The sequence below is a fragment of the Lissotriton vulgaris genome, chromosome 9, assembly GCF_964263255.1.
Source record: "Lissotriton vulgaris chromosome 9, aLisVul1.2, whole genome shotgun sequence".
Taxonomy (NCBI): domain Eukaryota; kingdom Metazoa; phylum Chordata; class Amphibia; order Caudata; family Salamandridae; genus Lissotriton; species Lissotriton vulgaris.
In genome coordinates this window covers 653266244-653282391 of record NC_141697.1, presented here as the reverse complement: position 1 = coordinate 653282391, position 16148 = coordinate 653266244, and the positions used below count along the sequence as shown (strand labels likewise).

The 16148-nt window shown below is 50.5% G+C and overlaps 1 protein-coding gene across 1 annotated transcript in view; it reads right to left on the bottom strand.

Moving 5' to 3' along the window:
* The window catches only part of PLCB3 (phospholipase C beta 3), a 471198-nt gene that overhangs the window by 49163 nt on the left and 405887 nt on the right, over positions 1-16148 (bottom strand). Inside the window, exon 4 of the mRNA XM_086936724.1 lies at positions 1605-1745. Within this exon, the coding sequence (XP_086792850.1) occupies positions 1605-1745 (141 nt within the window). The remainder of the gene's footprint in view (positions 1-1604; positions 1746-16148) is intronic.

Sequence of the window (16148 nt, the reverse complement as noted above, 5' to 3'; positions counted from 1 at the left end):
AAGCACATTCTGCTAGGTGAAAAATGAGAGATGACAGAAAAAGCGGACTACCTAGCAGCATCCAGTAACACAAAGATATATGTGACAATACACAGATCTACAGAACCAAGAACTGACACGCTTCCTCTTTAGAATTTAAAACACGAATTATATCTTGCAAATGTACAACAAAAATACTATTAAAAAACAAGATTTGTCAATACTTGGTAATGCAGCACTGCAAGTGTTTGCCTTACTTTCGGTCTGCTGCTGGCGTGACGCCATTTTGTTTTCAGAAGCTACTTTGAGGTGTGCAGCATTGGATCATCTTACAGCTTATATTTTTCAACCTCTGGACTTTTTTGATTCCTCCTTTGATACCTTAGTCAAAATATAGTGCAAAGTGCCCCGTTTTAGATATATGCAGCACACTATTTTCATATGTTCTCTTAGGTAAGGAGTTGGTTACTTCTTTTTCCTGTTTGGTCCCAACTAGTGAGATGAATTATCTTTGCATGGGCATCTTATTCATCAGATTCATCGTTTTAATTGCATGCTTTGCATTACGAATGGCACGGAGCATACTTAACACATGGTTTGCAGGTACTATATGAAGTTATGCCTCAATCAATCATACTATCAATACATTTTCCAAAATATATTTTAGCCTTCCGGAAGTACCATTTAAAGAGATGAAACCCACATTGGCTGAAAATTGAAATATTGGGCAAGACTACTGAAACCAGTAGCTTTTGTGCACACTCTGAAGTATGGCTGTACAATGCCATTCTAAAAACTATAAAAGAAAATGTATGACGCTGTTACAAAGATTTGGGAATCTGTTTGGAGAACTAAAGTTGATAAATGAACTCTCACTGCAACAACACAGATTTAATAAGTGAAGTTGGGGGAAAGCCTTTATTATAGCTGTAACTCATCTGCCCGCCGTCAGACACGTTTTCAATGTCGTGCAGCCTGCTACTGCTCACTTAAATAGGTTCTCTTTGGAGCATGTGTGTTAACAAATTAAAATGCATAACCACATGGCGCTTGGGGTGAGCCGATGTGCTAGTAGGAAGCGCCTTTGTTTTTTTACAAACGTGTGTGAAATATTGTGGATTACTACCTCAGACTGTAAAGGTGCAAGATTTAAGACTAGCTACTTTCACCGCTTTACTCAGTTGTGGGCATATGGTGTTATACTTTTTCGATCAGCAATGCCAATAAAACATTATTGTATTATATCTACTGTGCAATTCTGCCTTCGGGACATCTCTGATGTAATGAGATTTGGACGTGGGAAGCATAAACCTGATTTTAATGTCTATAGCTTGACATCTCAGTCACAAACACGGACGCGCACAAAGATGCTGAGGATTGGGCGCTACCATTCCTCATATTGTGCGGGGGTCTTTTCCCTGGAGAATACAGTAATACGGAGAAAGCACTTACTGAGCTCGCTAAATCCCAGAGGCTCCGATAAATGTCTGTCTCGATAGAGCCTGGCATATTATGTGGGGAACTTGCAAGAGATGCTATCAATATTGACTGACGACCAAAGCTGAATGCGTTTCAAGCAGGTATACCACAGGAAGAGTCCATCTGGGCCTCCAGGGAGGGCTCACCTTAGCCGTGTCCTCCTGCACCGCCATGAAGTTCAGGAAGCTGATGTTCACCATGTCTGGCCCGTACACCACCGTCACCAGCTTGTCCTCGGGCCTGGTCTCGGGGCTCGAGAAACCCAGCACCTCCCGGATCTTGGGGTCCTGAAAAGACAAAAAGAGTCTGGTCACAGAAGGATTACCAATGCTGCGTTCAACATATCAGGCTCATGGGTGGGGAGCGAGGGGAAGGGCCGCCTGTAAAGCGTCATGCACCCACAGGCGACCAGGGATTTCCCTTTCCAGTGATCGCACTAAACAAAAGCAAAACGGAAACAACACTCATTTTTGCAAATTGAAAGGCACACTTGGAGTCAATTGACAAAATTCAAAAGACTAAATACTCTGGCGATCTAGTGCCTCACTTAGCAAAAAAAGCGACCGAAGAGGCGCTTCCTAGTAAATAAATGCTTTTGAGTGCCTTGTGTAAGGTGTAGCACAGAGTATAAATTAGCAGGTGAGGGTTACACCAATAATGAGTTATCCTTAAGGACGGGTCCCGGTTCCTTAAAGAGTTCTGATGAATGTTTAAAATATCCAATAGACCAACCAGTACACAGTGGGGAAACGTCATTTTACGAAAGCACCGTTAGCGCAGCAGTAGTAGTAAAACATACGTTTATTTAAACCACAGAGGGGCAGATTTACAATAACTGGCGCATCCCTGCATATCAGCAGGGATGCACTAGTTATTGTGCGTCACTGCAGACACCTCTTGCGCTACCATGTATGCGCCACATTTACAATGCGGCGCACCATGGGGCAAGAATAGACAGATGTGTGACGCATCTACTGCCGTAAGGGTGATGCATTGCTGGAGTTGTGTCGCAAGCGCGACGCAGCTCCAGCAAGGCTCGTGCCCCTATGCCGAACATGCTGCATCAATCCTTACGCCGGCCTCAAGCAGGTGCAGGGTTTTGACGCAGCAGGCCATAAAAGTGATTTGGTGAAATCTTGTAGATTTCACTCAGCCACTTTTAGGAGGCATTCCTGCGCCGGAACGCCCCCCCCCCCCGCGCCGAAACGCCCACATGTGGCACAGGCTTTACAATGTGACGCATCTCCCTGGAAGCGCCACGTTGTAAATGCCCCGAAGCATGCCGCTGGCTTTGACCGCCGCCGATGCGTCACAAAAGTGACGCAAAGGCGGCGCAAATGTGGCATACGGGGCTTGTAAATCTACCCCTCAGTTTAAAAAAAATTATACAGTGCACGCATTTTTAAAACAAATTATTTTACAAATTCATATCACATCCCTCTCTCCTATTTAAAACCAATAAAAAACCTTCGCACTGCACAAATTATGTTGTCAAAGAGCTACAAGGCATATCGCATCCACCTTAGACACAATTACATTTTTCTTAAAAGATAGTTTTGAAAAGCTACGGACACCTAAACCACATTTACAGTTCCGGTTACATCTGGCATATTTAACTTCCTCCCTGCCAGCGTAAAAGGTGGATGGGACCCTGATTGAGACTTTAGAACTGCCAGACGCACTGCCGGGTTCAGGATATTGGGCACATAAGAAAATGAGGTGGCATTTTCCCTGGAGTCTCTAAGGAGGAGGGTAGACTTCTTAGCACTCAGACAGTCCAAGTCCCTCTTCCTTGACCCCAAGGCACCTTTCCTTTAACCCCTTCCATGCTGATGACAGCCGGGAGCCGTCATGGCACACAGTGCTCGTGTGCTGATGACGGCTCCCGGCCGTCATGACCGCACCCGCGATCGGAATGTGCCGCGCAGGCGCAGAATCGCGGCCGCGCCCAAGGGGTTAATTCTCTTCTAGATATTAATAAAGAGGCGTCACACTTATGATCCTGTATATTAAAATATAGCACACAAGTTTGCAAACATTCCCTAACTCGTTCTGCCTACTTTTTTTGCAATTACATATTTCTTTTGCACATAACGTCGCCACCTTTATCTTACAGGATGATATCGGTTTCTGCCAAAAATGTAAACACAATATAAAAAATTCATCATTTTGGGCGACTTAAACCTCCACTTTGATGATATTGAGTGCGGGGAGGCACAGGCGGTGGTTGCAGCACTGAAATCTCTGGGGCTTAATTTGCAATCCACTGCCCCCTCACACCAATTGGGCCATCTCCTGTATCCCATCTTTGCTAACTGGGAGGGCATTATAGTCTCCTCTCCAGTCAGAACGATCTGGTCAGATCATTTTATTATTTCATTCTCTATAGAGAATTCACCTTCAGAAAATAGACCTAGTAAACCCCCTCCTCTATAGCGGAGAGAATGGAAAATTTTTAAATGTGCCCTATTAGAACCCCCCCCCCCCCCCTAGCTACTCTCTTCAGGAGGCATGGAACAGATATGAAAAATGGGTGTCCAATGCGCTGGACGTAGTGGCTCCCTGGACACTCAAACCCCCTGCAAGGCAATCTAAAACTGCCCCCTGGTTTTCGGAAAAACTTAAACTAGCTAAAGCCATATGCAAAAATCTAGTACGTAGCTGGAGGAAAAACTATAACCCAGAGTCTAAAGCACTTTACAAAAGGGAACGAAAAAAATATCAGAAATTAGTGAGAACTGAAAAAGGCATCCATCTCAAAAGTAGAATCGATCTGGCGGACAATCCCACCAAAGAACTCTATTATTTACAGAGAACTCACGGTCCCGTCCAGACTTGAAGCCCAAGACACATACTCCAAGGAGCTGTGTGACTCTATAGCTGATTTTTTTGTAGGCAAGATCGACAAAATCCATGCCACCTTTACAGATGACATTGACCTCTCGAGTAAACATGTGGTAGTGAAAGATACCTATATGGAGAAATCATGTCTCACATGTTTCATAACACCAGAGAAACAGGAACTATTAAGTATCATCAATAGTATACAATCTGGCTCGCCTTGTGACGTTTGTCCACCTGCACGCTGTAAAGGAGTCATGGAGAACACGATCATCGATCAGATTAGTCACATTGTGTCGCTGTCACGTATTGGACGCGTGGAAAACAGCCCAGGTCATTCCTCTAAAAAAGAAATCTAACATCCACATTTCCCAATTTCAAAATCTTCGCCCTATTTCCCTTCTTCCCTTCTGTGCGAAGGCTGTGGAAAAGGTGGTAAATAGGCAGCTGATGAGATATTTGGAGGAGCAATCTCTCCTTCACCCCACTCAATCGGGATTTAGAGCTGGCTACTCTACGGAGTCAGCCTTACTCTACTCTACTGAATGCCTCAGACAGACAAATAGTAGATGAAGGAGAGACAGCAGCGTTGGTTTTATTAGATCTCAGTGCAGCTTTTGACACCGTGCTGCACACAACGCTGCTGTCTCGGCTCTCTGATATGGGAGTGGCAGGGCAGGCCCTAGCCTGGATTAAATCTTTCCTGGCCAACAGGAGCTTTCAGATGCACTCTCCCCCTTTCAAATCTTCCCTCAGAATGGCAAGCCATGGGGTTCCCCGGGGCTCGAGTCTGAGCCCCACTTTGTTCAATATCTATATGGAACCCCTGGCTCGCATAGTGGAAGCATTTGGGGTGGGCATTGTTAGCTATGCTGACGACACCCAACTGATGTTCAAGCTTACGCCCGACCACAGAGAAGATGCCACTAATTTTTCCAACAGTCTATCATCAGTGGCATCATGGATGAACAGCAACTGTTTGCGCCTTAATGGCGCAAAAACAGAATTGCTGGTGGTAGGGAAATCAGTTTCAGCATGGTCACACATGTGGTGGCCTACGGAACTGGGCAGCCCACCTCGTCCGGTGGATTCGGTACGCAATCTGGGCATAATGCTTGACTCAGATCTTTCTTATAAATCTCATGTCAGTAAAGTGACAGCCAGGTGCTTCAGCATACTGAAGGTTCTGCGTAAGGTTTTAGATCTCCTTCCCTACAATGCCAGAAAGACCATTGTCCATGCTTTGGTGACTCCCCATCTCGATTAGGGGAATGCTTTGCTTCTTGGCTTGAGCAAAAAAGGCCTACACCAACTTCAGTGCATGCAGAACGCAGCTGCTCGCCTTGTGCTCAGACTTCCTCGCAGAGCATCTGGGAAGACCGCTTTGGCTAAACTCCATTGGCTCCCTATCAAGGAGCGGATTAAATTTAAAGCCCTCTGTTTCGTGCATCGAATTGCCCAGGGCAAAGGCCCAGATTACTTGAAAAATCTCCTCACCATGCATCGCCCCATTAGAAACCTGAGATCGTCCGGTGCGATGCTGTTCAAACCCCCCAGAATTATCAGAGCTAGGATGGGTGGATGCTCATTTAGATACTTGGCTTCCAAGTGTTGGAATGAACATCCGCTCGACCTCCGAATGGAACCTTCTGAGATTAGGTTCTGTGTAAAACTTAAAACGTTTCTTTTCCCTTCTGTGTAACCCTCTTGCCCATCTCTCCTCTCTTGGCCTTTTCATCCGCCTCTGGCGAATTAGCAGTATTTAGCGCGGGGACACACTGTTTTTTGTGTAGCCAGGCGCTCTAAAAATGGTTTTATTATTATTACGTCTGTATTTCTGCGACCAAACATCGCTTTGTAAGATCTCTCTTCAATTTCCCGGCAAGTTCCCCCCTGACTCCAATTTTCCTCGATCTGGCCCAAAGAAAGATTGCTCACAAAATGGAGTGCAGGCTTTTAATGTTTTGGTATCGATTATGGGCTACGTAAGTCCCTGCCTCCTATCGAGTGGGGGACCTCATGGCATCCCCCAGGGTTAGTAAAATCCCTGGTTTTCTTCCCTTGGGAAAATACTGAGGAAATCAGGGTTGGATGTTTATTGGATTGACCCGGAGAAGACGTCTTTGATCGCGACAGGTAGGGCAAAATATATCTACTGGGTATTTTCTATGGTGGAGAACGTGTCCAAGTCTAAGGGACCTCTTACTGGACAGTTCATAGACTTCAAAGCCTATCCCTATTTTGAAGAGACCATTGATGTGATTGCCCCACCATTGGTGTGGAAATTGTTTCGACAATTTCGGAATAAGATGCTTACTACTAAGGTGTTCTGCAGTAGCTGGCGAAGCCAAGCCCCCCTGATGATATGTGTCCTGCAAGTAAAGGAGACACTGAATCTTTGGTCCATCTATTATTTATGCCCTCACTATAAAAATTTGAGGTCTATGTGGATTATCCCTCTGTGCAGTTACATTGGTCCCAGGCATTATCTGGAAGTGCTCAGAATACGGAGCACAGACACTAGGAAAGTCGTGGTTTTTGGCTTAGCTAAATTAATGATGGCCTTATGGAATAGACACTCGAAGTGCACAGTGTAATTTATTTAGTTTACCATTTTTATTGATTTATGGGTTCTTGCCCTCTTTTTAGTACTGATTTGTTCTTCACTATTTAACTATTTGAAATTAAATGTATTGTCTATGTTATTTTTATGTATATATAGGATTACATGTTTTTAATAGGATAATCCTCTTCAAAGCTAAGCTGTACCCTCTTGTTAATCAATCTTCAGCCATTCTGCACTCAGGAAGGCAACTTTGCTATTTAAAACAGTTTGTAATGTTTGTTGTGTTTGCATGAATGTCTTGAATTCATCATTCGCCATGAACCAACAGGTCAACGCCGTCACCTCCAGCTGCTTCAACGCCTCCACATCCTCCAAAAGACCTTCAAATGGATCACCCCTGAGTCAAGGAAGACAGTCACCCACGCACTCATCACTAGCAAATTGGACCACAGAAACGCTCTCTACGCCGACATCAACAAGTCTCTACTCCGCAAACTCTAGACGATACAGAACACAGCGGCCAGACTCGTCCTCTGCATCCCCCGGCACAAACACATCAGACAACACCTGCGGTAAATCCACTGGCTCCCCGTCGAGAAGAGAGTGACTTTCAAAATCCTCACTCACACCTACAAATGCCTCCACAACAGCAGACCCAAATACCTCAACAACAGAATAAACTTCCACGTACCCAAAAGAAACCTCCTATCTGCCAATCTCGCACTAGCTGAAACCCAGCGCATCCACAGAGCCAGATTGTTCTCCCACATTGTGGCCAAAACCTGGAACGAGCTACCAACAGCCATCAGACGCCCCCCACTCTGAACACCTTCAGGAAGATCCTCAAGACCTGGCTCTTCGGCTGAATCGGATCTGCACACCTTCCTCCTCCCCCCCCCCCACCCCCTCCTCAGTACCTTGATACCCTTAAGGGTGAGTTGCACGCTTATAATTCCCTGAGTGATTGATTGAATGGCACTTTATACGATCTTTATGATTGAAAATAAAGTTATAATGATGATGAAACATAATGAGGTTGCAATGGCGTTTCCAGGACTTCAATAAGTACTGCTTGAAGAACAGTGTTGGAGGAAAGTCTCCAAAGTTTAAGACATTTACTCTCCAGATTCCCCCAATGAATCCTTGGGTCTAGACTTAGTATCTCGGCAGCAATGCGCCTGCCCGAGGCCACGCAGTGGCCATCAAGAGGGCGGGTACCTAGTCAAGGAGGGCGGTCCCGCCCCCACTGTTATGTCCGGCACCTCCGCCTCACCGGTTGGAGGAGGCGGCCGGCCGAGAATCTCGTCCGGGCGGCGGGGAGGGGCTTCTGGGGTACTTATGCTTCGGCGCCCTTCCCCGAATCCTCTTTGCCGCCCGGACGCCGTCGCGACCTCGCTGAACACTCTTTTGTTTTCTCTCGTCGTTTTAAGGTGAGCGTGGCCTCGGGCCTTTAGTATCCTCCCCCCCCATTCCCTGCATTGCCGCCTGCCCCCTCGAGGCGAGGTGCGTGCCTGGCGAGGTGGCCCGTGAGAGCGGGCTGCTGTGGGGGGGGGGACGTCCGGGGCCGTTGCGGTCCTTGTCCCCTGGCTGATGCGGGTTCGGCCGGTACTTGACGGGCCCCACAGTGATTCCCAGGGCAGCCGACCCTCGTTTCCTGGTTTGGGCCGGGGTAATTTGTGCGGCCTGGTGGGATGGGGCCTGTATTCCCGGGGGGGTGTATGACCTCCGCTCGCTTTCCCCGCCTCTCATTTCTCCCGTCGGGGTGGCCATTTTGTGTTCTGATCGGCGTGTTATTTGTTGGGGGGGTGCTGCCCGCGTGGGTGAGGTATGATGTTTGTTTGTTCGCGTGTGCTGTCCCCCATTGCCTGCCAGTCGCGCATGGGATGATTGCCGCTCGAAGTGTATTTAAGCGCTTTTCCTTTCTACATATGCATATCTTTCCATGCTCGCAGTTTCGAATCAATTTAGGTTTTTCATCTGTTGTCCATGTTTAAGTAAAAGCCGTATCCACATTATTGCAGTTCTCTTCCTATGATTGATGCTTTGTGTTACGTTTCATGATGGCGCAGGGTATGTTTTCGAGGGGTTGCGGGGAACCAGCTAACAGCTTGCAGGCTCAATCATGTCTGATCATAGCCAATTTTATGATTATGCTCACTTCGATACATGTGTTAGCGAGTAATTTCACTATGCTGGAGGGCTGGTTTTGTTTTGATGGCGCGGCGGATGTTTTCATAATGATGCCTTATAACTGTTTTAATGTTTGTGGCGTGATGGCGCGGCGGATGTTTTCGTAATGATGATTTATAACTGCTTTTAATGTTTGTAGCGTCGTCCCCCTCGTGGTCGCACGCATGCTGGTATTCAATTAATGCGGTTTTGCTATGTTTTCTGAGTGTGGGGGGGAGGGCCTCCACGAAGTGTTCCACGCTGTTCTGGCTTGGCGCATCGTTTGGCTTCAATGTTTCGTTTAACGAGATCGGGTATTGCGCAAGGTGAGGGACCTGGCGGGCGCGCAGCGAACCCGCCATTTCGTAAGCCTCTCCCCGGGGTCGCGGAGTGTTTACGCTGCCGGAGGAAGGGGGGGGCCTGCGTTCTGGGGTCCCGGGCCTGCTGGGGTGTCGCTGCCTGGCGCCGGCCTTTTTCTCACATGCGTAATGTTCTAATCTTTGGTTCTTCTTTTGCAGGAGGCGTGTTTGAGGCTGCGCATGGGCTTTATTGTGGTTTGGGCGCGCGCGCAGGCTTTGCGGCTTCGGCGGGGCCTCGTTATTTACATGCCCCTTTTCCTTTTTCTTTCAGATTCCGGCCGTTTGCGTGCAGTCGCTTCCGCACCTAGGCCTTCCGAGGTTACCGGACATCGGTGCATCTTGTCGCACCTTCTGCCCCCGCCCCCCCCCCCCCCGTGCCTCACCGATCGTCCAATTTTGCGCACACGCTTACGCAGGGAAAGTGCAAGGTATGTTTTCATGCGCGCGCGATTGGATGTGTTTGTGGAGATTTCTCACGCATCCTGCATGTTTGTGCACGCTTCGCCGTGGGCGTTTACCGGCGGTTTAGGATCATGGTGCTCTTAGTGTCCCGGTAAGGGCATTTGATGTTGGGTTTCAGGCGTTTCACAGCCCATTCTGTTGTTTCAGGTACTTTACTCGTTTGGGGGACTGCATCGGTGCGTTACTTTCAAGTCACGAGGATTTTGCTGAGGTATGTTTTGCGACGAGTGGGCCTCCCCTAGGAGGAGCTTGCCCGCGGGACAAGTGTTTCGCCCTCTTGGTCTAGTGTCTTGGGGTGCTTTGTGTGAGAGCTTTCGGGGGTGTATGGTGTCTTCTGACTTAACAAAGTCGTGTGTATACGTCCTCACGGTCCTCTCTTTTGCAGGATACTTTCGACTGCGGCATGGAGAGTCAGGGGTCCCCCGCTCTTTTCTCACAGACATCACAGGTTGAGGACTCTGGGCTAGGACCGTCGCAGGACCCCCAGATGAAAGCCCTTTTGGATGCGATAAAGACTAATGGGGTGGCTTGGGCGAGTGGACTTTTACTTGCCAACCCCCCAAGAGCACCGGGGCCGCCCCCTGCCCCACTAATAACTGAAATAGAGGCGGCAGAGGACACAACCACAGGGAGGTCCAAACGCACGAGGAAGCCAACAGTCAAAGACTTCCCTCCGGAGCCCCCCGCAAAGTCCAGGGCGGCTGACCCGATCAGAAACGTGATAGTACACGCCCCGGCATCCCCCCCGGCGGTGGTCCGGGTGTGCCCCCCCTCTCCTCCGCGCTTGGCGGCCTCTAGAGCGGAATTCGCTACCCGGGCGGACCTGGGTAAGATTACTGACTCGCTGGCGTCATTTATGTCCGAAATAAGAGCCAGTTTGTGCCCTGCCCAGTCAAGATCATCTGTTTCTGAGCAATCTGTGATTTTGCCACCTTCACCAGTGGCCCCTTTGTCTTCTGCCGGGGAGGCAGATGTTGTTCAAGTGTGGGGTGGTACTCCTGCACAAAGGGGGTTTGATGCGGGTCCCGTCAGTTTGCCTATTGTCCCGACGGTCAGCTCGATAGACAGTCTGGTGCCGGGTGCTTTTCCTCCACAGGTTCTGCCGCCGGTGCAGGGTGTGCCCCAGGTGGCCCCCTTGCCGGCGGTTGTCGCTGCCCAGCCTCTAGCGGGGCCATCTGCCGCTCCTCCACCTTTGCCAACTACCAGTGCTGTGGCTCCACCGACAGCTTTGGTGCCCATCCCTGCGCCCACAGCCCTCATGACCATGGCGCCCCTTCTGTCAGGCAAATGCTCCCTGGCCTGGCAGGTTCCTCAGGCGGCGAAAGAAGGCATTTGGAGGAGGGAGTTCATTGACATTTTCTCGCTCCTCATGCTGGGGGCGGATGGGGTAGATGTGCGAAGGATGGGGTCTAAGGATGAGGAGAAGAAAGCTCGCTTCCAGTCCTGGCCCGAGAAGTCAATTAGAAACTGGCGTCAGGCCTTCGCCATCCTGGCAGCAGTCATAACAGAACGTTTTCCGGACCAAGCACAGGGTCTTTTCCTATACAATAGCGTCATAGTTAATGAAGCGGAAGCAACATCTGGGATGGGGTGGTATTCTTATGACTGCGAGTTCCGTAAAAAGATGTCTGTCTGCCCCGAGCTGGAGTGGGATCAGGTTGAGGTCAGACTGTGGATTGCTCATATGGGTAAAAGTAAAGTAGAAAGTGGTAACAGTGTTGTCCAGGCCAGGAAGTCAGATAATGAGAAGCAGTTCTCCCAGAAGAAGAGTAATTTTCGCCAGTCCTTTCGTGGGGGGCGAGGGGGGGGCGGTTTTAACAAGCAATTCGCCAAGAAGTATGCCCCTTCCACCTGCAGGATGTTTAATGCGGGAAACTGCACTTGGGGGAAAGCCTGCAAGTTCTCCCATGCGTGCAGCAGGTGCGGTGGCTCCCACCCTGAGTCCTCTTGTGAGAAGAGATCCCCCGCCCCCAATGCTGCCAACAAAGACAAGTAGTACTCCCAGGGACCCCCCCCCCCCTCCCCCAGTTTCTGAGGTCCCCCAGCGGCGCGAGTTTCTCAGCCCTCCCCATTGTCCACCTGTGTTGCCGGTCTCGGACCGCCCCCATCGTGGGACCAAAGGTCCATCCCCAATCATTTTGCCCAGGTTGCTTGCCCTCCTTCATAAATACCCCAATGTGAAAGATAGGGATACCCTGTCCCATGGCTTCCTCGAAGGCTTCCAGATCCCCTATCAGGGCCCTAGAGTCAGCAGAGATGCTGAAAACCAAAAATCAGTGAGGGAGCTCCCAGAGGTTGTAGACATAAAGATCACCAAGGAGGTAGCGTTGGGGAGGGTGGCTGGGCCTTTCCTGTCCCCCCCCCTCCACGACTTTGTTGTGTCCCCTTTGGGTGTGGTCCCCAAAAAAGAACCTGGGGCCTTCAGATTGATTCACAACTTGTCCTTCCCAGAGGGGGACTCTGTCAATTCTTGGTTGCCTGAAGAGGCTTGTTCGGTCTCCTACTGTTCCCTGGATATGGCCATAGATTTGGTGAGGAGGGCAGGGGTAGGAGCCTGGCTGGCCAAGGCAGATATTGAGGCGGCTTTCCGCTTGCTACCGGTCCATCCTGACAGTCAGCATCTCTTGGGCTTCAAATGGAAAGGGGGGTACTACTTCGACAAATGTATGCCCATGGGGTGCGCTGTCTCGTGTGCCTTCTTTGAGGCATTCAGCACCTTTCTGCAGTGGGCCCTCACGGAGGAATACAATGTGGCTGCGGTGTCTCACTACCTGGATGATTTCCTGTTCATTGGGAGGGAGGGCACGCAGGAGTGCCAGGAGGGCTTGGACTGTTTTGTGGAGCTGGCTGGCCGCTTGGGGGTGCCCTTAGCGCCGGGTAAGACCGAAGGCCCTGCTCAGGTGCTGACTTTCCTGGGGATTGAGCTTGACACTGTACAGGGGGTGTCCCGTTTGCCGGCAGAGAAGGTGGGGGCCTTGAGGGGTGACATTCAGGCCTTGCTGGGCAAAGACAAAGCGCCGCTGGGGGTCATTCAGAGCCTTTTAGGTAAGCTAAACTTTGCTGCGAGAGTGATTCCTGTTGGGCGCGTCTTTGCTAGGCGCCTGGCCAAAGCCACTGCTAAGATTAACAAACAGTACCATTTTGTCAGGTTGACCTCCGGTCTCAAGAAGGATTTGAGGATGTGGGATGTTTTCTTGGCAGAATTTAATGGGACTGTGAAGTGGAGGTCCCCTTGGGTGGGGAGTCCAGAGTTAAACATGTACACTGACGCCTCGGGCCGCGAGGGCTTTGGGGCCATTTTGGGAGATCAGTGGTGCGCGCAGCGTTGGCCCAATTCTTGGCGCAAGCGGGGCATTACTTCCAACATTGCTGTCCTGGAACTCTTCCCGATTGTCATTTCCTTACACCTGTGGCCTGAGGTCCTGTCCCACAGAAAAGTCTTGTTCTGGTCAGATAACATGGCAGTGGTGCTGGCGATCAATGGGTTGTCTGCCAGCTGCCCCCTGGTGCTGTCTCTGCTCCGGGATCTGGCTAGCAGGTGCCTGTTTTGCAATGTCGATTTTAGAGCCAGACACATTGTGGGGGTCACCAATGTCGCAGCTGACGCTCTCTCTCGTTTTCAGCGGGACCGTTTCCGGGCAGCCTGCCCTCAGGCGAGAGAGGAGATGACCCCCTTTGCGCCAAGGCTTTGGCACATCTTGGAGTGGAGCAGCACATGAGGGAACTGGGCGAAAAATCATTAGCACTGAGTACACGTAAGCGCTACTCAAGCCACCGTGCTACGTTCACTAAAGTGATCTCTGACCTGGGTTTGCAAACATTGCCATTAGAGAAGAAAGTTCATGCTTTTATAGTGTGGGCTAAAAAGCAATTGAAATCGCATTCTTGGGTGTGCGGCCACCTAGCGGCAATTGGGCACGAGGCTAGATTGTGTGGGGGACATGACCCCACCTCTTCATTTGCAATTAGGGCTGCCTTGAAGGGTTGGGCGCGGGAGGATCCTAGGGCCCCAGATGACAGGTCCCCTATTGATTTCCCTTCTCTCCAGGCCATGTTGCAGATGTTGCAAGCTGTTGTGCACTCCAGGTACGAGGAGGCCCTCTTCGCGGCGGCTTTCGCCCTAGCTTTCTTTGGTGCATTCAGGAGTAGTGAGCTGGTGGCTCGCTCTAAGTCTGATACCTCTATGGATGCCCTGGGTGTGGCGGATATTAATTTCAAGGGTGGGTTGTCTGTTAAGCTGAGAAGATCCAAAACTGACCAGTCTGGTAGGGGGTCTCTGATTAGACTTTCCCCCCTTGGGGATCCCCGCTACTGCCCCGTGGCATTGCTGCAAGCCTTCCTGGCATTACGCCCGTCGGGGCCTGGTTACCTCCTAGTGCATGCCGATTCCAGCCCTTTAACAAAATATCAAACGGACAAGATCATGTTGGCTTGCCTTGACAGGGCTGGCTTGTTGGTTGTAGGGAAGAAGTTCTCGAGTCACTCATTCCGCATAGGGGCGGCCACTTCAGCTTTCCGCGCTGGGATGTCCCCAGGGCAGGTGCAGTCGGTGGGACGTTGGGAATCTGCCTGTTATAGGCGTTATGTTAGGCCTTGATCTCCCCCCCTCTTTTTCAGTGTTGTTGATTTTGTTTGCTGTGCTTCACATTTGTATAACATGTGTATTGAATAAACACCCTTGAACATATCGCGTCTTTCTTTGACAGGTACTCGCGTGTGGGTCTTGGGGCATTCTATGGTCAGCAGATTGGCGCGCTGGGCTGCCATCCGACAGTGGACTGGTACCTTCGCAGAGATAGAGTGCGTGTGGTTGGGGTACCCTGGTATGCGCTGGCATAGCCTGCTATTTCGATTGAAGGAGATCCTTTCCCGGGGGGGGCCTCTTCCTCAGCATTTAATAATCCATTTGGGTGGCAATGACATTACCTCTGTGGGGAAGTCAGCTCTGCTTCTCAGGATGAAAACGGACCTGGGTATCATTGGCAGCATGTTGCGCGAATGCGAGGACTGGTGGTCCGAATTAGTGCCCAGGAGGCACTGGCGGGGTGCTAAGTCCAGTGAGGCAATCGAGAGGACTAGAAGACGCGTAAATGCGGCCATGAAAAAGTTCACGCAGCGCAGAGGGCTTGGTTTCATTAAACATGACTTGATTCAGGAAAAGGTCAAGGGGTACTTCGAGGAGGATGGTGTCCACCTCACGCCTGTTGGCTTAGACCTCTTTTTGTTGGACTTGAAAGAGGCACTCATGAGCAGAGGATGCAGGTAGTATAGGTGACATTGGTGGGGGGCCTGTGCGGCAGCGGTTACCACCGCACAGGCTGTGGCGGAGTTACGGGGCGATCCGGAAGAAGAGAGGTGCAAATGATGTACTTCAGCGGGCACATAGGGGTGCCAGAGCCTAACCTGTAACCTCATGGGAGGTGCAGGAATCCGTGTCGGCACCCCAGTAGTCCTTCGGGCGGTTGTGGGCCTGTGCAGCCGGGGGTTTGCCTAGTCACGCCCAGCAAATGGGTGTGTCAGTATTTTATTCTGTTATACAGCAGTTGGGTGGTTCGCCACTGTGCTGTTTGGCTCAATCAGGCGGACAGGTGGCGAGAATGCGGCCTGTCCTGGATCGCCCGTAAGCTAACCCACCATCTTTACATATGTTGTATGTAAATAAATCCTGCAGCAGTTTTTACCCAAACTTACAATTGTCTGTGTTTCCTTTGCGGGTTTGGGTATGTGGGGCGGGGGAATGTTATGTCGCCCTGAGTTGACTATGCGCCTGCCCGAGGCCACGCAGTGGCCATCAAGAGGGCGGGTACCTAGTCAAGGAGGGCGGTCCCGCCCCCACTGTTATGTCCGGCACCTCTGCCTCACCGGTTGGAGGAGGCGGCCGGCCGAGAATCTCGTCCGGGCGGCGGGGAGGGGCTTCTGGGGTACTTATGCTTCGGCGCCCTTCCCCGAATCCTCTTTGCCGCCCGGACGCCGTCGCGACCTCGCTGAACACTCTTTTCCCTCCCTTCCTCTTACCCAGAGTGTTAATGGTAGGGGTTGGGGGGGTTTTTGTAATGTGTTTGTTTTTCGTTGCAGGCGGAGTTACGGGGCGATCCGGAAGAAGAGAGGTGCAAATGATGTACTTCAGCGGGCACATAGGGGTGCCAGAGCCTAACCTGTAACCTCATGGGAGGTGCAGGAATCCGTGTCGGCACCCCAGTAGTCCTTCGGGCGGTTGTGGGCCTGTGCAGCCGGGGGTTTGCCTAGTCACGCCCAGCAAATGGGTGTGTCAGTATTTTATTCTGTTATACAGC